Source organism: Falco rusticolus, chromosome 12 (genome assembly GCF_015220075.1).
Source record: "Falco rusticolus isolate bFalRus1 chromosome 12, bFalRus1.pri, whole genome shotgun sequence".
NCBI classification, from domain to species: Eukaryota; Metazoa; Chordata; class Aves; order Falconiformes; family Falconidae; genus Falco; species Falco rusticolus.
The window spans coordinates 30,140,266-30,163,725 of NC_051198.1; the positions used below are offsets into that span (position 1 = coordinate 30,140,266).

At 43.7% G+C, this 23,460-nt stretch overlaps 1 protein-coding gene and 1 long non-coding RNA gene across 9 annotated transcripts in view; one reads left to right on the plus strand and one right to left on the minus strand.

The window, feature by feature from the left end:
• FOXN2 (forkhead box N2) overlaps window positions 1-14,428 on the plus strand; it is a 34,235-nt gene extending 19,807 nt beyond the window's left edge. For 5 of the 8 annotated variants that reach the window (XM_037405452.1, XM_037405449.1, XM_037405448.1 and 2 more), the window contains 4 exons: window positions 587-711; window positions 4,933-4,997; window positions 9,179-9,247; window positions 9,689-14,426. In XM_037405452.1, the coding sequence (XP_037261349.1) occupies window positions 587-711; window positions 4,933-4,997; window positions 9,179-9,247; window positions 9,689-10,206 (777 nt within the window). In that variant the 3' untranslated portion in view covers window positions 10,207-14,426. Of the gene's footprint in view, window positions 1-586; window positions 712-4,932; window positions 4,998-9,178; window positions 9,248-9,688 lie in introns of all 8 variants that reach the window. The other 3 variants (XR_005106965.1, XR_005106966.1, XM_037405453.1) reach the window with 3 other exon arrangements.
• LOC119156084 lies at window positions 13,486-20,156 on the minus strand. Its single transcript, XR_005106967.1, has 2 exons — window positions 19,326-20,156; window positions 13,486-19,181 (listed from the first exon to the last, which is right to left on the minus strand). It is a non-coding gene; the product is annotated as an uncharacterized LOC119156084 (long non-coding RNA).
• Window positions 20,157-23,460: the final 3,304 nt, after the last annotated feature.

Here is a 23,460-nt window from a genome sequence, read left to right on the forward strand (position 1 = left end):
AAGAATGACTAGCAAGGTGGTGCTTGCATTGTTAGGTGCATCAAAAATACATTAATTAGGTTTTCAGATTTTGAAAAAGTGGGAATATTCCATTTTGTAGCTGGGCATCTGGCAAGATGTTTTTGCAGGACAATGTCGAGTTAAACGCACGTGTGGCCACATCTACGTGACGGGAAAGGTGCTTTCTTGCTGAGAAACCTGTTAATGAAAAGGCTGCCTGTCAGTTCCCTGTCGCCTGGATGGATCCTTAAACTCACAGCCGTGTTTACCACACGTTAAAATAAGTTTTACAGCTTTCAGTGGACAAACATGAATGGAAACAGAGGTTTTAGAAGAGGAGCTTTGGAGATGCTATCCCAAGCTGCAAGAGGGGTGCTTCCATACCGTGTAACCATGGTGTTGGGACCGTGCGCTGGGGTCGGGAGCATCCACAGGTGATGGAGCTGCCCGAGGCTGATGTACACCAGCTGTACAGTGGGGGATGCCTACATCATTGCACTGTGCTGCGTCTTGGGAATATTAAATTAGAAACGACTTTACAGCCTGGCCCCTGGGCTTTCTAATTTGTAGTCCTTCTTTCTTGCAGGTGAATGGAAAGGGTTCGTTATGGTGCGTTGACCCAGAATATAAGCCTAACCTCGTGCAAGCCCTGAAAAAGCAGCCTTTTCCCTCAGCGCTTGCATTTTATACTCCACCAGCGTCACCACCAAGGTAGGTGAATGTTCTTGTCCGAGCAGGGTGTGTGGTTCATTGCTCACCCAGCAGAGATGTCCACGCAGATACTGATGTGTTGTTACCAGCTGCCACCCGCGAGAGGAACCAGAGTGGGGCTTAGGCAAGGCGGGGAGATGCGATGGGCTCGGGCAGCAGATCTGGGCTTCATGTCCGAGTCATCTTTGTAACTGGGGGAGTGTTTAAAAGAAGGTGGTCAGGGCTGTGCTGGGTGTTTACTGGTGAGCTCCATTTCTCTGGAGGGGAAGGCAGGTGGTCCCAGGAGCTGGAGCAAAATTCTGCTTCAAGCACGGTTCACCGGGACTGGTCTAGGTTGCCCAGTGCTGCTAGCGTGGGAGGAGGTGTGTGTCTTCTCCTGTAAGTCACTTGTCTGGATATAAAATGTATATATTCTATGCGGTTGTCAAAAACAAGTTTTCTACAACCTGAAGTGCTTAGAGAGGCTGGTCTGAGAGAAAGGTGTTTTCTCAAAAAGCATTTTGCAGCAGCGATGGGAAGAACAGCCTTTACCATAAACACACTCTGAGGTGGAGCGTGCAAGGCTTCTGAAATCAGGGCTTCCTCATCTGACACATTTTAAGATTAGGCAACAGATTTTGGAGAATTTGAAGTCAACGTCATGTGCTCTCAGTAGAGGAACAGCAGCTGGGTCAGCCTGCAGGGGCAGGACGGGGAGGAGGAGGAGGACAGACAGCAGAGAGGAACGCGTTGCTGTTGGTGAGCTCAGTTCTTAGGTAGGCAGCGGCCGGTTTGTCTAGTTCAGCAAAGAAGCTGGGTGAGATAAGAGATAATTACGGTCTGCACATTGCCCTGTGCCTTAACCTTACTGCGAGGAGTTTCCTTAATAAACAGGAGGAACTGGGATGACCGGAGCAGGATGTAGAACTGATAACGTTGAGCAGATGTTTCTAAGGGTCCAACGGGACGTTGACCCTGGGAGCTGGCACCCCCGTGCAAGCCTCGGCCGTCTGGCAGTGGTGAAGATTTGAGTGGCATGAGTTTTTCCAGTTGGGCTTGTAACCCACAAGATGCAACAGTGGTCTCTGACCTTCCAGTAACCCAGAAGGTGTAACTAACTGGTCTCTGACCTTCCAGACGTCTTGAGCTGTGAAGGGTCATCTTAGGTTTCAACGAGTTAGGCAGAAGTGTTCTGTTTTCCAGCTCTCTTCTGGAACGGGAGCACTACTGAAATAACCCTGAAGCATTTAAGTATTAAGAAATAGTCAAATTGGAACGTATGAGTGGCTTTTACAGGGTCAAAGATGATTAAAACTACTGTCATGGGACTGTAGATGCTGGTGCTTTTACAGGCTTCAATGTTTCTACGTAAGGGCATGGACTTCTGTTATCTGGTACAACTTGAGTGAAGGTTTGGTCCTTGAAAGCTATGTTAATGACTGTCAAACTTCAAAATTTAGTGAGTAATACAGATGGGAAGAAACCTCTAGATGTTGTCTACCCAGCCAGAGGGGCAGAGGATCACGACAGCCTCAGCCTAGGGCAGGTCCTTCAGAGCCTTGACCAGTTAAGCTTTTAATATCTCCAAGGTCTTCAAGATTAGTCCAACGATACAAGCACTGAGGTGTGATTTGCCCAGGTTGTATAAATACAACGTACTCAAATTAGGTGTTGGGAATGAGAGGTTTTATCTGAACGCTGAAGTACTTGCAAGATCAGGGCTTTAATTTGAAGCTGTTGGGTTTGGTAACTCTTTTTTTCCTTCACTGAAGAACTAGTCACACTTGCCAACAATCACAATTAGAAGGAAATCCTGATCTTAATGAAGCCACATGGCAAAATTCCCACTGACTTCAATATGTGAAGGGTTGTGCAGCGCTGGTATTTGTAAGGACAACAAAATAAAAGCACTGCTGAAATTCTCCCTAATGAAAGCCGGTTTATTTTCCTTTAATAATAAAAAAACATTTGTACGGCTTTCAGTCATATGCTGAAAAACAGACTTAATTTTTTTTTTTCCCTTTCACGTTTAAAAAATCTTGGATTAGATTGAAATTCTGGCTGAATTTTGGGGAAGGGCCCCCAAGGGGCTGCCGTGTGTGCCCGGAGGTGCAGCTGGAGAGAGGCTGGAAGGGCTGCCCAGATCCATCTCCAGGGTGATGCTGGAATTGTGCTGTGAGAGCCTCTGAATTTGTCTGTGGGAGGGTTACAGCCTGTTTGCGGGGAATATACCTATCATTCAGCAGGATTTAAAAATGAAATTTAAGGTGTTACGTTGAGCAGAAGCTTTCCAAACTGTAATCTGTGTCTAGTTACACTGAAATTTGTTTTATCGCAGATGATTGGCGTCACCGGTGCGTTTTATTTCTGCACAGCTTGTTCAACAAGGCAGTGCGAGGCCCTCGGCTGCCTTCTCTTTCCGGTACTACGTGTATTAGATCCCTGGGCTCTCGGGATGGCCAGGGTCCTCATCTTGCAAGTGTATTATGCAGATGCATAGCTGGTCTTAATCAATACTAAGCCTACTAAGCCTTGATTGGTTCTAGGAAAGCTCTATGTGGGTGTGATTCTTGAAGGATCTGAGCTCAGGCAAAAGGATGAAGTTGTTCAGCAACTCTGTGTCTGGTTTATCTGCAGAGCCAGCCACGTTGGGATGGGTCCATTGCTTCCCTTGGGACTTTTTTAAAATTTTTTTTTTCTTTTTTTTTTTTTTTTTTTAATTTCCCTCCCCCCTGTTTTTGGATCTGCTCCCTTTGCACTCCATCACCCCTACAAGAAAACATACCAGGCAGTGAGCTTTTTGTGCTCGGCTGCGCTGGATCTTTTTCCCTTTGGTTACCACATTGGGAGATGCTTAAATATTACTTCCCTTTTCAGTAGCTTTGGCTACCGGCGCCGGGCAGGCTGCAGTGCTGCCAGAGCTCCTTACAGAGCTCGATGATGTATTTCAAGCCACCTTGCTTTGATTTTTTCCCTCCTGCACTATACCAACCTTTGGAGCTGTTACCAGTGGCCAACTGGGTTTGGATAATATGATGGCAAGTCGGAGCAGCAAGAGTATGAACCGAGCATCCCTCATTAACAGCTGCGCAGAGTAGCTGAACTCAGGGTTGTTGGGATATGTGCAGCCACAGCACTGGCCAGGGAGCAGTGAAAAACATTTTCTTCAAAACTGAACATAATGAAGATGTTAGTTTAAAGAAGGTATTTTAAAAATCAAAGTCATTGTTTGGGTTTTAATTAATGATCTAGACAAGTAATTAAAAAAGAAAAAAGTTAAGCACTTAGCAGCTTTGTGATTTTGGAGGGATTTGTGGCTGTGCCTTATTTTGCAAAATAGTGCTGCCTAGATGTGATAAATATTAAACATGCCTTAATCGTAGAAATCACCCCATTAATCCCATGAGGTTGCTGTTACAGGTTGGGCTTGAAAATTCTGCTCATCACTCTGTGAATTCTTCCAGTGATACTGTAAAAGATGCACATTGCCATGTTTCATGCAATTTTAATAGTTGTGTACTATTTCTGTTTTATCTATTCCCAACTGTTTGCTGGTATATTTATAATGAAATGAATAATTAGGACTGGGTGTGTAGCAGAAAATCATATAAAAGCTTCAACGTGCCCTTTATACTGTAAGGTATTAAGCAAGACTTTGCTGGGTGCAAATAAACAGACGGCATCACCATGACAGCCCAGCTTCAGATAACTTTTAAATCAGCAGATATTTTGGTTTGCTTTAGTTTTTGGCTCTTCCCCAGTTTTTTGCACGACATTGCCTTTTGTTTTTATTGATCTCCCACCACCATTTCAAAGAGCAGAGGGACACAACTGGTCCTTACCCATTCTCTTGCTCATAGGCTTCAAGCATCCCTGTAAAAGCTAATGTTTTGTTCACTTGTAGGTTTGGCTTACTAGAAAATACACATCTCTGTTTAAAATCCAGCCTTTAGGCAGGTACATAAAATCTATAGAAGCCGGTATCTCTTGCCAGCAAGACTTTTGCTTAGTGTGTGCGTGTTTGGAGGTGTTTTGCAAGTGCTGATGATGGCTTACACAAACCGTCGACCATTGGGTCAAGCCTTCTACTGATCACAATAGAAATTGCTCGTGCATTGAACTGTGGTGATGGGGTTGTGTTTGTTTTCACCTTTCTGTGATCGTAGCATTGTGCCTACTATGCTTTGTAGAAATCATTTGGCTAATTAGGGCATGGCTTTGACCTGTTGAATTTCTTTTCAGTAGGTCAGCGTCCCCTCACTACCTAACTTCAGTCCTTCAGCAGAACCATGGCCGATCTCTCAAAGGTAAGCTTTTAAGTTTAATATTTTTTAAAATTAAATAATTTTCTTTTGCGCTGCTCCCCTAGTTTTAGTCGCAAGCACCTACTGAAGCCCAGCTGATGATGGGTATGGACCTGCTGTGAATGCTCTGCTAGATGATGAAAAAACCTGATGTAGTAGAACGCATGCTTATTATATTAGCCACTTGCGTACTAAGTTTAAATCTCTAAGATGAATTTCAATATGTAATGGGGCCGTCTTGTTCTGCCAGCAAAGTATTTAGCAGACACATCACTCCCAAATATGACCTACTTAAAGAATGAATAGTTCAGTGGAAAACAAATCTGGAAGCTACGTATGTCTGCGCGAGTTTTATTGGTTAGCAAGAACTGAGAAGAAAAGGTAGCAAATTCTAATGGGTAAAACCTGAGGGATGTGGCCACAGAAGCCCCTTAAAGATGGTTGTTTGATACAGGTGGGTGGATTTGCAGCGGAGCAAGATGGAACAACAAATATCCTTCAGTGAGTACCTCGCGGCTGCGTGGTGCTTTTCACTCGCTTGCCAAAAAGTTGGGCACAAGCTGGTGTTACTGCCGCTGTAGTTACCCAGAACTGAGGTTTTCCTGCCTATTAACCCACTTAACAGAATAGCCTCATGATGTCTGTTTAGTTTAAGGCATCACCTTAAATATTGCAGCTCTTGGGAGAGGGGAAGAGGATGGGTTTAACATATGGACTCTGAGTACAGGTCTTGATGCTGTAGGCTGCAGTGCTGCTCCTCAACCGAATTTATGTCCGTGTTTCCTGCACCAGTAATGAAGTAGGTGCAGGAGAAAACAAGTCCTGTCCGCAACCAAAAGCTTTTATGTTGTATAAATGTTATTTTAACCATAGTCACCAACACTTGGTGGAGAAAGGTTGGCTGGGACCGGGTCACGCCGCAGGGTATTGCTGTGGATGACCGAACTCTTCTTGCCATGGCAGGCGCTCAGCGGCACGACACGTTTCCCTGTCGAGCAAGCGAAACAGCTGCCCGTTGGTGACGTTTCAGAAGGTGCCTGTCCCTCCCGTGGTCCCTGCGGTGGCTGGCACCAGCGTTAGGGCACCTGCCCGGGGCGGGGGCTGGGCACCGGCAGCAGCATGCCGACAGAGCTGGGACGTCAGCGTAGCTACGCCGGTGCTTTTGTGGCACAGGCAAACCCGAGGCGGTACTGCTGCTGAGAAAGAACTCGGTTGGGGGGCTGGTTTTTGGCTGTTTTATTTTCTGGGAATCCCGGCTGAAGGGCAGCATTGCTTGTCTTTCTGGTGTCCCCTTCCTTAGCCCGCTGGGATCTACCTACTCTTACAGGTTTTAATGAGTGTTAGAGTAACAAGGACTTAGCCACAGTTCTGTCCTAGGGATTTCTACTTTTGCTTTCCATGAGGAAAACAACCCAGCCAGATTCAGATTAAAAAAAAAAAAAAAAAAAATTAAGATGGAAATCTGGTTTTCGTTGACAGTCCAAATGCAAATAGAAGTAGCAACAGCTGTTGAACAGAAGATGGTTACTTGATTTGCCCATATGTACTCTTTAAAAAGTTTTCTTCATTTTAAAACATTTTAGTGGGCCTTGGCACCAGGAGGGCGTGAAGCAGCATGCTGGGTGTCACAGCGTTTCCTTTGCAGAAGCCTGTTGAGCACATCTTCCACCTCACTGCTAAAGCTTAATACGTTGAAGGCTTGTCCTTGTCACAAAATAGTAGTAATTTTTTTTTTTTTAAGTGGTAAAAATGGTGCTCAACTTTTAAAGGGCTAATTCCATGAAAAAGTGAGTATGTGTTGATTTGTTGCAGAGGAGTGTTAAAACTCTTTCAAAAGGGCCACCAGCGAAGCAGGAGGTGAGCAGCGTGGTGCTCTGGTTTTGCTGGCGCAGTAGGCTTTGGGGTGGGAAAGTTGCTTTTAGTTTTCAGCCATAAGCCAGAAACATCGATTAGGCAGCCAGGGTATTTTAGAGACCAGACAGCTGCCTGGTCCACAGGTGATAATCACCACGCATCCAGGTGGAGGTTTTGTGGTGGTACCCAGGTGGCAAGGAAGCATCCTTGGCTGGATAGATCTGGGATTCTCAGGGCTTGGTAGAGAATACAAGAAATCCCCCTCCTCTTAGTGATTTTGCCGGTGTGTCCTATGACAGGTTTGGAGATTGCCAGTCCGATGGTAGCTATTCCAGTTTGCTACACCGGAGGTGCCGAAATAATGACATATGTCTGCTGCCGTTTAATTTCTGCATCTCAGTGAACCTGTTCAGCATCTCCCTGGCATCAGAGGCAAGCCATGAATGTTCCCGGGGTCGCACAGGGCAGCTGTTGTGCAGATGCAAGAATTCCTTGTAATAATGTGCTTCCTCAGCCATTCTGCTGGGGAAGCACAAATTTGGGAAATGCTGCTCTAGCGTGGAGAGCAATCACAAACGAAGCCAAAGCACATCAGTGGTGATGCAGAGTACTGATAAGATGTCACTGCAGAAGCGTCTCTCCTTTTGCTTTGGGGGTACTAAGACACAGAAATGTTCCTTGCAGATAGTAATTCTATGTTGCATTAATGCCTCCAATTGCTTGTCATTGTTACAAGGTGGTGCTCATATACAACATCAGATATTAAAATAAAATGTCTGTCATAGTAAGTCAAGAGTGGGAATATTTCACTTTCTGATTACAGTGGTGGAGGAAAGGAACTCTTCATGCTTATTTTTAATTTATTTTTGTCAGCTGGATACATGTGACTTGCAAATTCAGGGGCTCTATTGCTGCCAAAGAAAGACGAAACAGAATTAAAAAAATAATCCATGAGTGCAATGGGATAGACCTGCATTGGGAACAGCAGCTCAGTCCCCTTTTCACGTTGGTACAACATTCCCAAGTTGTCACACTCTTCAAATTCCTCCTTGGCCAGGAGTTAGGGACAGTCATGTAAGGTAAAGAAGCCAAACTGACAATTTGGCAGATCCCTTGCCAAAACTAACCCTCCTCTCAGATTCAGTAATACAGTTAATGCATATAACGGCGGGGGGGGAGGGGGGAGGAAACAAACGCCATCAAAAATGATGTTGCTGATGTCTCACATCAGCAGTTCCCAGCCAGCACCAGTTCCACAGGACTGGGGGCCCATTCAGCTCGGTGCTGGTACCCACCAGTACGTTGTTGTCCAGCCCTGCTTCTCCACTCACTGCTCATATGTACATATGGACGCTGTGGGTGTGGGCTTTTGCTCTGAGGCACCAAAGCTCTTGTGTGAGCTCACCTTCTCTTTGCACCTCTTTTGCCTCGTTATATTTTTCTTACATATTTTCTTACATATTTCTGTCCTGTATACGGAGTATTCATCATCCATCTCTGAAGTGAGCGAAGGAAGACCTTGGATTTCCTCTTGTTTTAAAATGCATGTGCGTGTCCAGAAATGAGTGGGAAGGGTGTGCTAGTATTTTTTTGCTTTTCCCCTCATTCTGGTTACAAATGCCACTCTCTGCCATGATATCCTCGGGGTGCCCTTTCTGAGATGCAAGCAAACCACTCCGGGCGGCAGAAGATGCCGTTCTATAGCAGCGCTTGTGACCGTAGCTGGAAGCGCCTGGGTTCAGCTAAATCTTGTTAAGTGCCTATTTATTATTTAGATCCCTGTGCTTTCTAGATCGAGCAGTTCAGTGCCCTTTCCCCCCTCATCTCCTCGATTTTTTCCTTTTGACTTGCTGTTAGTATGAATAATATTGCTGGAGGAGAGAGGTGTGCTGAATCAGTGCTGTGTGAACGGGCACGGTCGCTCTCAGCCTTGCACATTCGCATAAGCGGGGCACAAAGCTGCTGAGATGCTTTGCCGTGCCGTATGCGTAATCCTTCTCTCCCAACCAGTACAAACAAAGCCACTTGTTGATAAGTGTAGCAACAGCATCATTGTATGAATGTCTAATTAATGTCGCTGATTCTTGGCTTCAGCTTTGGTAAGTGCAGCGTGAGTATTCAGCATCTGAGTGTCATAGTTAAGTCATGAGACTGCCCTATAACTGCGCTGTGTCAGAGTCACACTCTGTCTGAATTCGTGCTATTTTTTTCCCCACCCTGTTCTTTATTGTAGGCCAGTATATGCAGATATATGTTCTTCATATGTGCTTAGGACCTCATTTTGTTCAGGCTTACCTGAGATCTAACATTTTGCTCTTTCTGCTTCACAGAATGCGATATTGATGCTGCTACTGCAATGATGCTGTTAAATACTTCCATTCAACAAGGGATGCTGGACTGTAAGCATGAGCCTTTTTTTTTTTTTCTTCTCTGCCCAGTAGCTAAATGTTTTCCCTATAAAGTTTCGAGAAATGGGTATGGTCTAGTCAAGAAAAGCAGTCAAGAAGCGATTCTGATTCGATTATTCTTTCTGCAAACATTACAGAGTTTGACAGAACCACCTTCTCCCTGTGCGCCCACACCCCGCCCCCCCAAGTTTATGTTTTTTCTGCAAAGTTCTTCTCCTGCCCTCTTTGTGCTGGATGGGAAGAAGAGTTTCCTAGCTGCTTCTCTGTTTCTCCAGCTCTAGTTTTGATTAGCTGAAGACCATTGTCACTGTGGGTGACAGTAAATGTGCACACGGTATTGCAGCTCCCAAATTTGCAGCCAGCCAGCCACCGTGCGCTCGTTCTGCAGGGGACCTTCTCGGAATATTTGCTGACGATCCTTGTTTTTAATAGGTGAGAAACCTCAGCCTCTGAAGACACCGAAGAAGAGGAGTTACGGCAGTGCGTTCAATCCTCCCAGTTCCATGAACCTGCAGGAAAACGATTCCGCGGCCACCAATATCGATCCGAAGGAGGATCACAACTACAGTGCCAGCAGCATGGGCTCCCAGCGCTGTGCGTCCCGGTCCAGCGTGTCTTCCTTGTCCTCCCTTGACGAGGTGTACGACTTCATCTCCAAGAGCAGCCATGACGGCAGCGATGGCAGCGAAGGGTTTCACAGCGAAGTGGATACAGACGTTGACTACGAAGATGATCCTCTTGGAGACAGTGGCTATGCCTCGCAACCTTGCGGAGATACCTCTGAGGAAAGTCAGCCTAACAACAAAGCACTCAAGGAGTTATGTCAAGAGATCGATGAGGAGCTGAAGGAAGCGGCAGGGTCTCTGCTCCACCTTGCTGGCATCCAAACATGCTTGAGTTCCTTAATAAGTACTGCAAAGTCCCACTGTCACAAGCAAAGGAAAAAATAGTGTGTTTGTCAGTGTTGAATATATACATATATTTTTTTTAATTGTGGCAATACTCTTCTACTTTTACCCTTCACAAGGGAGATCAAAGCCATAAGAGGACTCATTGCTTTTTTATTTTTGGCGCTAACTATAATTTAGCCATTTATTTTTAAATCACTGCCTAAAAAGAAAAAAAAATATTTAATCTTCTCAAATTAGAAGAGATGCATGACTTGTGAAAACCTGAAAGCATACTTCTTAATGATCACTTTTAATTTTTTTTTCTTTTTAATAGTCAATTTTATTTTTTCCTCCCAGAGATATGTCTGTTCAGATGCACATTGTGGATCATATTTACATCTCTGCTGGCTCCATCTGTAGAGGTGAACCTTGCCCTGTCTAAGGGCTCTGACTTCCATGTAAAAGACTGAAAAGGAGGAGAAAAAAGAAAGAAAGGGGGAAAAAAAGGCCCTGGCCTCAGTTGGCTTCTCCTGCTTGTCCTCTGTTGGCTCTTCTGAGACAGGTCCCAGTGGAAACGCTTGTGAAGCAACTCCAGGTGGCTGCAGTTTTCAGCCCGTGTGACACAGCAGCTGAAAACCTGTAGCGCCTCAGGAGCTGCTTCCAGCCAGATGCTCAGTGCCCCCTGGAAGAGTGGGGACAAAGGGTGGCTCAGGTGGGTACCATCTGCAGGTTTCTTTTTTTTTGCTCCTTCCCCCAAATCTGTTGTGTGGTCAGATTCCTGAAGGAAAACAGGTGGGGTTTTTTTTATCCTTTTCTGGGGGCTTTTTTCTTGGGGGAGCACATGTGTGTGTCCTTCCCGTGCAGGTGCCCGCATGCATACGCATGCCTTGGGTGTAGCTGGCAGTGAAAGCTGCCACTCACCAAGTTTGATGTTGTCCTCACGTTACCACCACTGTTAAATGCGTAATCCTGCCACATCCACCCTTCTGCCCCCCTATCCCGATGCGGGGAGGGGGAAAAAGAACCCAACAGTTGATGGTGGTGACCACCTGGAGGAGGTGGAGGCTTCAGGTGGTGAAAAGCTGCTGAAAAGGGCACATCTTACCCCGAATCCCCAAATAGAATAGCTTCCTTTTGGATCGGTGAACCCTGAATTGCTTTGGGGGTTTTTGCCCCTTCCCCCCAGTGCTCACTGGTTTTGTCACATGGGCTGTCCACACCTTTTGTTTCCCAGATGACTGTGCCTTGTGCGTGTGACCCCTGCCAGCCTCCTGCCGCCTGCGGGGTACCTCGCGTAGCCTTTGAGTGTACAGCGTAGCTCGGGAGGACCTCTCTGTTTGGGGAAGAAACTCCTTCACAATTCATTTTTGCAATAAAAGAACCTCTTTATAGTTCCCAGACATCCTTCAGCCAAAAATGTTTTAGTGGTATGGTGAAACTTTTTTCCTCCATTTTTTTTTTCCTTTTAAAATCAGTGGTTATTGCTTACATGTTCCTGTAGATGATGCCACTTTTTTTAGTTTCTGTTCAAAAATGGGTAAGCAGTTCTGTTGGAGTGGGTTTTAACAGTACTGTTCGTTATAAGGATGCCTTAAGTATGTTGCAGAATTGATACAACTATCAAAGGTCATCTTTCCTGTTTCTGAAAGGCAGCATGATGTGCCATAAATGTTCTCACTACCACGTGAAGCTATTGCTTCCAGCAGGCGTCGGGCAAGCTGGTCAAAAATTAGGAGCAGAGCCACCTAGGAAACCAATGTCCACTGTTTTGGTTATTGAAAACAGTGCTGGATCCAGCCAAAAGTTCACCTTTCCCTAACAGGGTATTTCTCTGGCTATGTGGAGGCCTTTCTTAGATCAGTGTGGGGGTTTGAGTTGGGTTTTTTTTTTCTTGTGTTTTTTTTTTCCTTGGTTTTTTTTTCTTCTTTGTCAGTCTCTTCATGAATACTTCCATAAACTGTCTGTTTCAAATACCAACACAGCCGTGCTGCCGAAGGTCTGTTGCTCTGAGGGCCTCTTCCAGTGCCTCTTGAAGACAACGGTGGTGCTCCCGCTGGCTCGATGGCTGTTGGATCAAGCCTGAAATATTTTGAGGTGGTTTGTGTTTGGGAATTTAAAGCCAACCTTATGGGTTTTTTTTAAAGCACAAACACTAGGAGAAAAAGTGTTGTGTTGGGGTTTTTTGCTTGGTTGTTTTTTTTTTCCCCCAGTTACTTCAGTTTAAAAAATTATTTATTTCTTGAAAGGGAAGAAGAATACTCTGCTGCATCCCTGCTTTGTGTGAGCACCCATTAGCCTACACCCGTAACAGGGCAGCACGTGTGCAGACGTGTATGTCTTCTGGATGTCACAAGTGGTGCATTAGCCAATTAAAACTGTTATCGGATGTGTTACTGATGGATAGCAGGGGTAAAACTCGCGATTTCAAAGAAAATGAAGTACCAGCGCAGTGGTTCTTAGGATTTTGGAGTGTGGAGGTACGAATGCTTGGTGGAACTGCTTTTTGCTCACGGGTTTGCTTTTGTACCTTGATGGAAAACTGCCAAGAGTGGAGTTTGTGTCAATGTGAAAACGAGGATTCGGCTACACAGAAATAGTGTTAGCAGCCTGGGATTTTGCTCGGTGCCATGATTTCATTTGCATGCTGTTGAAGAGGGGTGCTATTGGGCTCCCGCTGAAGGTGGCTGCAGCTTCTCTGTAGCTTCCAGTGAAAGCTGGATCGAGGTCCAAGTAGTCTGGAAAGTGCTCCATGGTTTGGTTTGGTTTGGTTCTGAATTATTTTTTTGCCTCAGATGACATTTGAGAAGGTTAATACTTACTAGGAGTGTGGCTGTGCTGCTGTTAACCCTGAAGTTGTTGATGACTACTTCAGAATTTCGGAAGGGATGGGGTTGGGATGCTAACACTGCATTTAATTACCATATGCAACAAGCAATAAAACCATACTAATCTGAAGTTAGTGGTGAAAGCTGCATCCATCCTTACAGCTTTTAGCCTGGGAGAACTGGAATTGTGGAAGGGGGGAAGTAATGGCAGCCTTTCCCCAGGACGCAGAGCACCTTCATGCTTTGCCGTCTTCTCTCTCTCCTTCCAAAGGAGAAGGCAGACGAGCAGTGCTCCTGGACCTGTTCTAGCACGTCGTCCCATGCCTCTGCCCGTACGTTTGGGCAGGCAAAGGCTTCATCTCAGTTGCAGAGCACCCCTCTTGGTAGTGGGAGAAGAGCTGCCCTTCCTTTCGCTTACATATCTAGCATCGGGTTTGGGTTTGCCACCTCAGTTAGAGACCCTGGTGTATATAGTATAAATGGAGTATAATTAAAAGTTATTTTGATTGTTGGGTTTGGGGTTTTTTTGGTTTGGTTGTTTTTTTTTGTTTGTTTTGTTTTGTTTTTTTAGTGACATATGTAAAATGTTCATGCCAATGATTGACTCGGATATATTTTGGCAAGAAAAGTATTAATGAACCACATTCAAGTCTTTAAATACAGTGAAGAAGTGTATGAGAGTCGTGTATAAGGGAGGCTGCTCTGTTCAGGATAAATCTGGTGTGAACACTCTACAAACCTGTATTGGCCTTTCAGATTCCAATACTAAATTACTGCTTTTGTGAAAGTCACATCAAACGTTTTAAAATCCGACTGTAAAGTGGAAGTTATACGGTTTGCAAATTTTCATCAGCCTGAAAAGTAAGTACAAGCTTTGGTTAAAGCAAAGTACACTCGTACATGTTAATAATGGTGTAGTCAAAATATTTATTGAAAAGAAAAGGTAGACTATTTTAAATGTTGCACCTGCCATTATATCTTAAAGCACATTCTTCACACCTAACTGCCAGTGCCATTATCAAGTCTGTTTTATAAGTGTACATTTCTTCAAACTAAAAAGTGCATAATTAAAAGTATTATGTTACTGCCATATAGTGATATAAAACATTTTATAATTGCCAATTCATTGTAACTATTATTTATTTAAAAATGAATTGTAAGAATGCTTTCTGATCAAATGAACCAGAGTTGTTTTAAAACCGTTCCCATTAGCTTGTTTCTAATGTAGCATAAGCAATGTCCTTGGGTTTGTTTAGAATAATTTTGCCAGTAGGTGACCAATTCTAACCCGTTTTCCTCCGGTTTAGTCCTTTACCTGTTTTAAAGACTATTTACAGAAGTTTAGTTTTTTGTATGCTAATCTCTGTTAATTAAAATGTTTATAAATTTTATTTTTACCAAAGAGATGCAATTCATTATGACAAAATATTGCAGAATAAACTTTGTTTTATAACATTTGTGACTTTTCTGCCCACATTTTTCATTCAGATGATCAAAGGGGCTTTTCTAAAATAAACAGCATTGCAAACAGAAAGCGCTGTGTTCTCTCTTTATCTACAGACCCTGGTTCTGGTCTCAGGTGATGCTCTGAGTGCTCCACCTTCCCATTTAAAGCTCTCCCATGAGACTGGACTAGGGTAAAAAGCCAAATGTGTAATTCACCGTAGGCTGGGTAAGGTGGCTGCATGCATGTGGAGGTCGTGTAAAATACCCTGCCAACCCACAGCAGGATTTGCTTGCAGTCAGGTTCACCCATAGCTGGCCCATAATGTTGGAAGAGCATCTAACAAAGGCAAGATTTCACCCTTTAACCTGGAACTCAGGGAATGTTTTGACATCTTGGAAATTGCTGAAGTACTACTGTGTACCTTTTGCCCTCCTGTGCAAAAGCATTTGTTTAAACAGAAATTAATCTTTTTCTGATGAAATTATTTCATTAACTGTAATTATTTACAGTTCTGTATCCATATTGTGGCGGCCAAGTTGCTTGTATGATACTCGAAGATCAACGGCGTGATACGGGACAGGTAATTTACAAAAATGTGTCCCTGGATAAAGCTGCACGGGTCTTGTTTGGTGGTTGTTTCAGTGTTTACTTTCTTCAGATATGATTTATGGTGTCTGTTGGGCCTTACGGAAAGCACACAGGTGGGAACTTCACTAGCAGGAATGAAACAGTCCCCATCCCACTTTCCACTTGCCTTGGCTTGTGGCTCCCAGGCCAGCTTTCCCCTCCCGTGCACGCACACACATGCGCACTCCCGATGCCTAAGAGGCAGAAGTACTAGAGGAGGAAACAAGATGTGACATGATGCTTATCTCTCTTAAAAGCAGACATTCTATTTTGATTTTTTTTTTTTTTAACCTACTAGTATCACTGAGTGAAGCTTCCTCTGTAGGATCCGATGGAAATGCAATTTCCTTTTGCAGTGAAGTGATGTGGAAGACTTTTAACAAAGATTTGTCTCCGTCACCGTGTGAAATAAAATTTAAATCACAAATTACAGAATATATGTGCGCTATTAACATCTTTGATTTAGTGTTCGTCTTAATATACTGATAAGAGAACAACTGCTCTAATTAGTTTGGACAAAATCACAGCTATGTATCATATGTTAATGATATCTTTCTAATTGTTATTCACTATATTATGCTAAGAGAGCCTTAAGTTCATTGTTAAATTTCCCAAGAGTGTTTTCCTCTGTTACGACTTTGCTGGAAATTACCCTCTGTACGGAGCCACAACTCTAGAAATAAAGCATTAACTGAAGCAATTACCCACTTATACCAGCTGTATTTTAAGGATATTTGTTGAGGAAATACCTAATAGATTAGATGTATTTGGAAAAAATGGCTGTCTAAATTTATCACAGAATGTGGTTATACTTTCACAGCTCTTGAGTTTCCAGTTACCTGTAAGCATTGTTAGTTTGGACTGTATGAAGAGTGTGCTGGTATGAGATGGCAGAAGACCTTGTTTCAGCTTGATAGTCTGGAGAGTGCTGTAATAGGGTTTCTTGTGCTCCCTTTTCTTCCGGAAGGCTCTCCTGAAAGCTACCTGCTCTTACAGTTATAAACTTCTTACAGCTAACATAAGATTATTAACTACCCTCTGCCAGTGTTAGTTTAAACAGCTCTTCGTTAAACATCAGAGTGTTTATTTTCCTATTGCATCAGTACAAAAGCAATCACTTCCCTCCTTAGGCTCTTGACTTGTTAAACAAACCAAGATTATTTAGTTTCTGTTGGGAGGACATGATCTTCATTCCTCTTAACCACTTCTCTCCACATTTGAATTCATGAGAAAAGAGCTATAGACACTCTTCTAGGGTGCTGGTGCCTTTTGTAACCTGGCCTTAATATTTCCCTGACTTTGCAGCACCACTCTTGCCTGGCATGTCCTAGGCTTGTCATGACCTTCACCCGGTCACATACAGTCGGCTAATCCCGCTGTCAGCTGATGTGTCCCTGCCTTTGTTGTCCTCCATCACTGCCAAGCAGTGAGGCCCCAGTTGGTGGAAAAAGTTGGTAGTTCGTGACCTGGAACTTGATTTAATGAGATCTGTCCTGATCCCAACTCTTTGTGATCTCTCCTGGTAACCTTCCTGCTCACCAGGAACTCCTTTTTGGCACAGCCTGTCCAAATAAAGGAAGAAGAACAAGATTTATCAGCTGTTCAGCTCTTTTTGCAGTTATCTACAGGGTTGGGGATTTTTGTTGTTGTCTTAAAACAGTGGGGATAGACCAAAGGTGTCTTTGCCTCATGCCTTAATAAGAGATGCTACATTTGCCACTGTCACGCTTCATTTGAGTCATGGGAATGACTGCCTTCAACCAAGTACTTGCCTGTGCTCTTTCAGTGTTGAGAGAAGGACATCCAGCTCTCAAAACCAGGTACGCCTATCCGAGTGTGGCTTTTATGCTGGTTGCTATAATCTCTTGTTTCCATAGCATCTTGACTTGAGGCAGCATATGAGATTGGGCTGAGTATCTAATTTCTGTATCCATTTCAAAGGCGCTGGTGGCAGCAGTTAAGCACTCGAGGTATTTTCATGCCTGGAAATGCAGGTTGACCCCTATCAGGCCAGCCTCAGAAGTGCTGATGTGCTTATGGGCTTTGCAGGTGGCAGGCAGGTGTTCGAAAAAATCTCTGTAGGTGCCTACATCAACCTTGACACAGCATCACTTTTAAGAATAGATTTTGTGCCTCAAAGGCTTTTTTTTAATTTATTTAATTAAGTAGGTATCTTGGTTTCTTGCTAAGATCCAGCATGTTCCCAGTTGTTTTAAATGCTAAAATTAGCTCAGCAAACTAAATTTTCATAAAGGTACATTTTATTCTCTCTCACAAGCTTTGTGCATGTTTTCCGAACTGCCGGCGGAGGTTTCCATGCTCTGAATACACAGTCAGACCACCACAAATTACAAGCATTTTGCTTTTCTTTTGGCTCCGAGTAATTGGAAAAGATTAAAAATCCACCTGTTGAGCTTGATGACGGGGTGCTGGCTGAAATGACCTGCTGTTCCGCGCAGACTCCGTGAGCCCATCCACAGGGCAGGTAAGGTGTAGGCAGAGCTGAGCCATTTCAAAAGAAAAGATTTTTCCTTAAATCTGGGTATTAACTGGAGTGCGATCGTGTTGGATGCTACCTTAAAAAATGGATGCTGCCATGCTGCATGATGTCACCTTGACCCAATCATAACCCATTTTCTGTGAGCATAATAACGTTAACTCCCCGGAGTAGCATCCACTGAGTGACAGCAGCATCCCATGCAGCCGTTGCTAAGCGACAAGATTCAGCTTTCAGCAGGATCTAATTTTAAAGTATTTAACCCTAGATCTGTCAAGGTTCATTATTTCCGATGTGGTTGTTAATCCCTACTTGTTGGTGTCCAACTTCACAAATACCTTGCCGCTGGTAGCTTTGTTTTATCACATACTGGGGCTCGTAACGAGAAGTGTAAGCACCCTGGGCAGACCTTGATACCAAATTTCATTTTACTGCTGATCTATGCACAGAAATATGGGATGCAATTAGAGGTGGAAAATAGTGCATTGTCATTCTGTGGATCTTCCTGGTTTTGCTGGCTCCTGCAAGTGGCTTGCACCTACTTTCTTTCTAAGGAATGCTGGTTTTCAGCCACATGAATGCTTATGGACGGGTAGCTGGCAATAACAATTAAGCTTCAATTTTTAGTAATACTATGTGTCCTTTTACGTTTGGCAGATTTTCATCTAGGCTAAGAAGCCTCTCTTCTTATCTAAACCATTCCAAAAAACCTGCTATCATTTTGAAATTTAGGGGTGTTTTAATACCGGAAAACTTTAACTCTTCTAAATCATTACATAGAATATTTACAGATCATGATGAAGTTTCACAGAAAAGCTTCACAGATAATTTTTTTTTTTATTATTAAATACGTTTTCTACATATTACTTCTTTCTAAAGTGTAGAGACCTGGAAGCGTACTCCCATATTTAAAAAAAAAAAATAAAATCTGACCAACTGTGTCATTCCTTGATTAATTACTACACATGTCCCTGTAAGTGCACTCAAGTTCACTGCTTCTTAAAGGTACATGATATTTCACTCAGCTGAAATAATGCTGCTCTTACTGATCAGCATCATAAACAAAAAAAAAAAAAAAAAGGGAAAAAAAAAACCAACCACTGAGGAGTGCACAACTCCCCCCATTAAATGCAGCAAAATACAAAGAAAAAGAAATTGGAAGATTCACATTTTTAAAAACACTAATATAGATCATCTCAGCCTTGTAATCCCCCCTAAGATTCCTCCTCCTCCCCCCATTGTTAGGATTCAGAACCGGCACCACGTTGCTCCTCATGCTGTTTCTCCTTTCCAGTTCCTACTAATCCGCAAAGACAAACGCGTCTCTGCCAAGGCACTTTTTCAGCAGCCAATATGATCATAATACTCCCTTGCTGCCTTTTGATCCTCCTGAGGCGCCCCCCCCTTCCACTGCTTTAAGTTCACGTTTCCCATCGCCAGGCTTGTGATGTACCAATAACTGTCTATCGCTTTCTCCTTCCACATGGTGTCTTGTGCCTTCTCCCTGTGCTCTGCCGGTGAGGAACCCTGCCCTGTGTCTCCTCCATCCCTCTTCTTTTTCCACAGCAGTCTTTACACACCAAAGACCTGGCTCCAGCTCGTTCCAAAAATCCAAGTTATTTCTGGAGGTGCCAGAATCCTTTTAAAATGAAAAATAAAAATGTTCATGAATCAGAATAGTTCTGATTAAAATGTTTCCTAAACTACTGGTAAATCTTCCAGCTCTCTCTCCCTTCTCTGCTCATGTGTCTGTCTCCAGAGATTTGAGAAGATTAAGACAAACCTATGCCATCTTTGCTGCAGGTAACAGCTCCTGCTCCATTGATGTTACTTGCATGGGCGAGTCAGGACTTCTTTCAAAGGCTTGCAGGTCTGTGTCCACAATGGTGTATGTGAAAAAGCATCCACTTTGCACTGTGCGAGCTTCCTAATGCTCCCTCTCCATTCAGCCTTTTATCCTTCTCTATGAGATCGGACAGTTTGTCTCCCAGGATTTAATGTACATTGCTTCTATTTTTCTTCCTCCAGCAAACATGCAAGGCTGTAGAATCGGAGCGCAGGCAGCCTTAGCTGGGCCAATGTGTCTCAGCTACAGCCCCTGCAAGCATGAAGAGAAGCAAAGCAGGAAATGAGGCTGCAGAAGATGTGTAGACCTTCAACAAAAGATGGCAGAGCTAGGGAAAAGGGTTCCTTTTCCTAGAAGAGGGGGAATTCTGCATTTATTTTTAATTTTTTTTTAAAAGGGGGAAGAAACGTAAACCTTTTCAGCTGTTACTACATTCTGCTGTTTTATGGAGCGAATATCAGTAAGGATTTGCTGTGAAGATGCAGAAGTTGCTGCTGTTGCACCAAGGGCTGGTACGTGTTGTACCTGAGAGGAACGTGAGCTGCAAAGTCAACTCTGAATTATCGCAGGCAGCTGCCTGCTCAGTTTTTCCATCTTCTTGTTCTCAGCAATTTCTTTTCTCACAAAGGCGCCACTCCCCCAGCCATGCACACACCCTATAGATGACTCAGGCTATTTATCCTATGGGCTGGGAAGGGACGCAAGAGACAAGGGAGACTTGTTTTAATTTCTATTTTTAAATGCTATGGAAACACTGAAATTATGATAATGAAGACTGCAAATAATTAAAAGAAACTGTTCTGTGAAGTGCATATCTGTACACGCATCTACTTTTTTTTTGAGTACTTGGCTTTTTTTTGTTTCATCAGAACAATCAGATTTTGAAAGAGGTGAAAGGTTATATATAACAAACAGCTTGCTACAGAGTCACCATGAGAAATAACGAGCACATATCATGAGCACATATCCTGCTGTTCGTACTTGCCGTTGCTACGATAACAGAAACAAAACACCAGTTTAGGGTGTTTGCAGCTTCTGAGGATGTGGTTTATGCATTGCTCGTGATAGCCTGCTGGCTGAAGATGGCTCCCTTTCAATAATTTTTTAATTTTTTTCCAGATCTTAGAAACCTTTTTGTTGTGAATACTTGTAAGCATGTATGTAATGACAATGAAGTTTATTTTCCCAAAGCACAGAAAACATTCTGTGGATAGTTCAAAATACCTTCTTTATTTCTCTACCTGCTCCTGTTCACAGGGTATGTGAGTACAAGTTCTGACTAATCAGACAGAGGGAAGGCACTGTTTGAGCAGGGAAGGGAGGACAGACAAGCTTGAAAATAGAGCACAGCAAAACAATCACTGTAACTCTTAAATAAATTATTTGTCTTGAGACCGCATCTAAAATTCAACACCCATCATACTAGCTGCTGAGCACAGACATAAGGACAGCCTCTGTTCCACTGTATACCCTCTGCTCTCCATCCTCCCCCGTGAGAGCCAAGCCAAGCAAAACCACTGTGACCCTCGTAAGGGATTTCTTTGCTCAACCATCATGTTCTAGCTTGCATTAAGTTCTGCTGCCTTAACGTCTACACGTATTCCCGTGGGTGGATTTGGAGAGGGTAGTATTTTAGGGGTCCTGTGGCAACCACTCCGCACTGCCTGGCATTCTACTCGCTTGACCTCTCTCACTCTGAACTTCTGATGGCAGGATCAGTCCTTTGCAATTACATACTGAGTCACTGACAAGGAAGCATTACGACACCATGCTGCAGCAACACACATTGTGTGTCTCTTTGGTGCAGTGCTCGGACAACCTTGCTCTCTAGGGAGAGATGAGTATTAAGAAAGCGCTCGCAAGGAAACAGCACAATAAAGACATTTTTTCACAGCTGAAAGTAGGGGAAGCAGCACTACAGCTGCAATGACAAATCAAAAGGCTGAATCCGAGAATTTCCTATGAGGAAGTTAAGAAAAAAACCCAAAACAAGCCACATAACTTCTGTTAGCTGTATTGTTTGGGAAATTGACTCAGGCTGTTTACTAAGCACCACCATTGAATGGTGATAAATTACAACATGGTATGTTCCTAACAGCATCGGGATTCCAGGATCCCTGACAAACTGGGTAAGACAGGAGCGCTGTAAAATACAAGAGGCTGGCCTGATGCTTAAAATACATTGAAACAGAGCTGTTCTGATAAGCCTAAAAATCCTGCAGTCAGCTGTCAGTCTAACAGCCTTTAAGCAGTAAAAGCACCCGTATCTCTTGATTCACTCTTGATCCACTTGCGTTTTAAGAAACTGGCGTTACCTCCTATGATAAATGCCCTATATAATGTACATTTGGATCGCACCACTCTGTGTTCCTCCACCCTGAATGCTAGCTGCCCAGTCAGAAACACCGTTGTTGTCAGTGGGAAAGCAATACATTCTGCTACAACCAGGCACTGTAATTCCCTCGGCTCCCTTTCCCAGCTTTCAGCTGTGAAACCTCTCTGCCAGCATTCACTGCACCAGATACAAGGAGAAATTTTTATCACAAAAGCATCTTTGAACACAGTACAAACCAGGAGCACTGTATTTTGCAAAGCATGTTCAAAGCATTTCAAGCTAACATTTCATAAAAGACATATCCTAGAAAATGCAAACCTAAAATACAGGCTTAGAATCAATTGTAAAGGTTTTTAATAATTTTCTAGTATAAAATTTACTGCACTGATGTGTGAGGATGTGTGCACACCATGCCAGGTGTGCTGCTGTTAACCTGGTGTGCTGAATGTCAACTGCAAACTCCATTTACTTCATTAAGAACTTCCGTAGGGAATACAAAATGGAGTGGGAAGAGTAGCCTGTTGTGGCTGTAATGTTAAAAACCAGAGCTTCCTTATTTCTTATTCCACTATTACTATTTCAGCTCTTCTGGTCACACAGAACGGCAGCAAGATCATTTGGATGAATAGTGACAATATGTGTTTTGCTTTTTTTCCCCTTTTAGCTTCCTAAAAATCTGCAGTCTCTGTTCTTGCAATATGGATCAGCGACATGTCCTCCAACATTAAGACTTCCTGTGGAGATACAAACATATTTACTAATCTGGCCACCACATCACATTTAGTGCTTGCCAATTCCACTACTGTGATAAGCAAAAGAATAGCACACACCGTCAAACCCTCAAGACTAAGGAAAAGGATTAGCCCCCATTACTGGCACCTACTGTCTACTCCTACTTAAGAGAAACAAAGGGAAAAGGAGCTAAGAAAATGGTGATTTAGCCTCTCTAGCACTACCCACTACTGAGGAAAGGCTATGAAGACACCATGCTGAAATCAAGTGGAAAAAAATGATACCATGGAAACTGAACAAAAATAATAATTTGCTCTTACATCTCTATCCTAGAGCAGGAAGCCCTTAACCTGCAAATCACCAGCTGCTCAGCATATACTGGTGAAGTATCATCACATTTTTGCCTCATTATTCTTTTCCTTACACATCTGTTCCCAGGCATTTTCAGCAACAAAATCCTGCATTGGCCGGATATCTGGCAGGAGCAAATACACCTATTATGATGTCTTCAGATTCTGCTTAAAGAGTGCTGATAGTATAGACACATTTTAATGTTTGGAAAATCGGAGGATAAAGAAGAAAATAAGAGATAATCAGCACAGTCTAAGCGATCTCTAAAGGAGGCTGGCTGAACACGGGGGAAGCTTTGAAACAAAGGGCCCTACAGGCAGGAGGCAGCAGGAAAGCCCCCCCCGCCCCTCCCCAGGGAACCACAGGGTGCAGCTACTCAAAACGACCCCCCCCGACTGTGGAATTCGTGTTTCTGCGGCTGGAGAGCAAACTGCCAGCGCTGCAGTGACAGGATTTACTCGTGTTCGCCTTCGTTAGGATACAGCGGCACTAAACGTGGAGCACAGCCGTAGTGGCGGAAAACCAAGCGCCAGCACCAACGCAGCCCATCCCTGCCACTCGCTGTGAACCACCAGAAATTACTTAACCGCCTTTGGTTGCACTTTTTCACCTCCGAATCTGCAACAAATGTATTTGCCCCAGCGCATCCCGGGG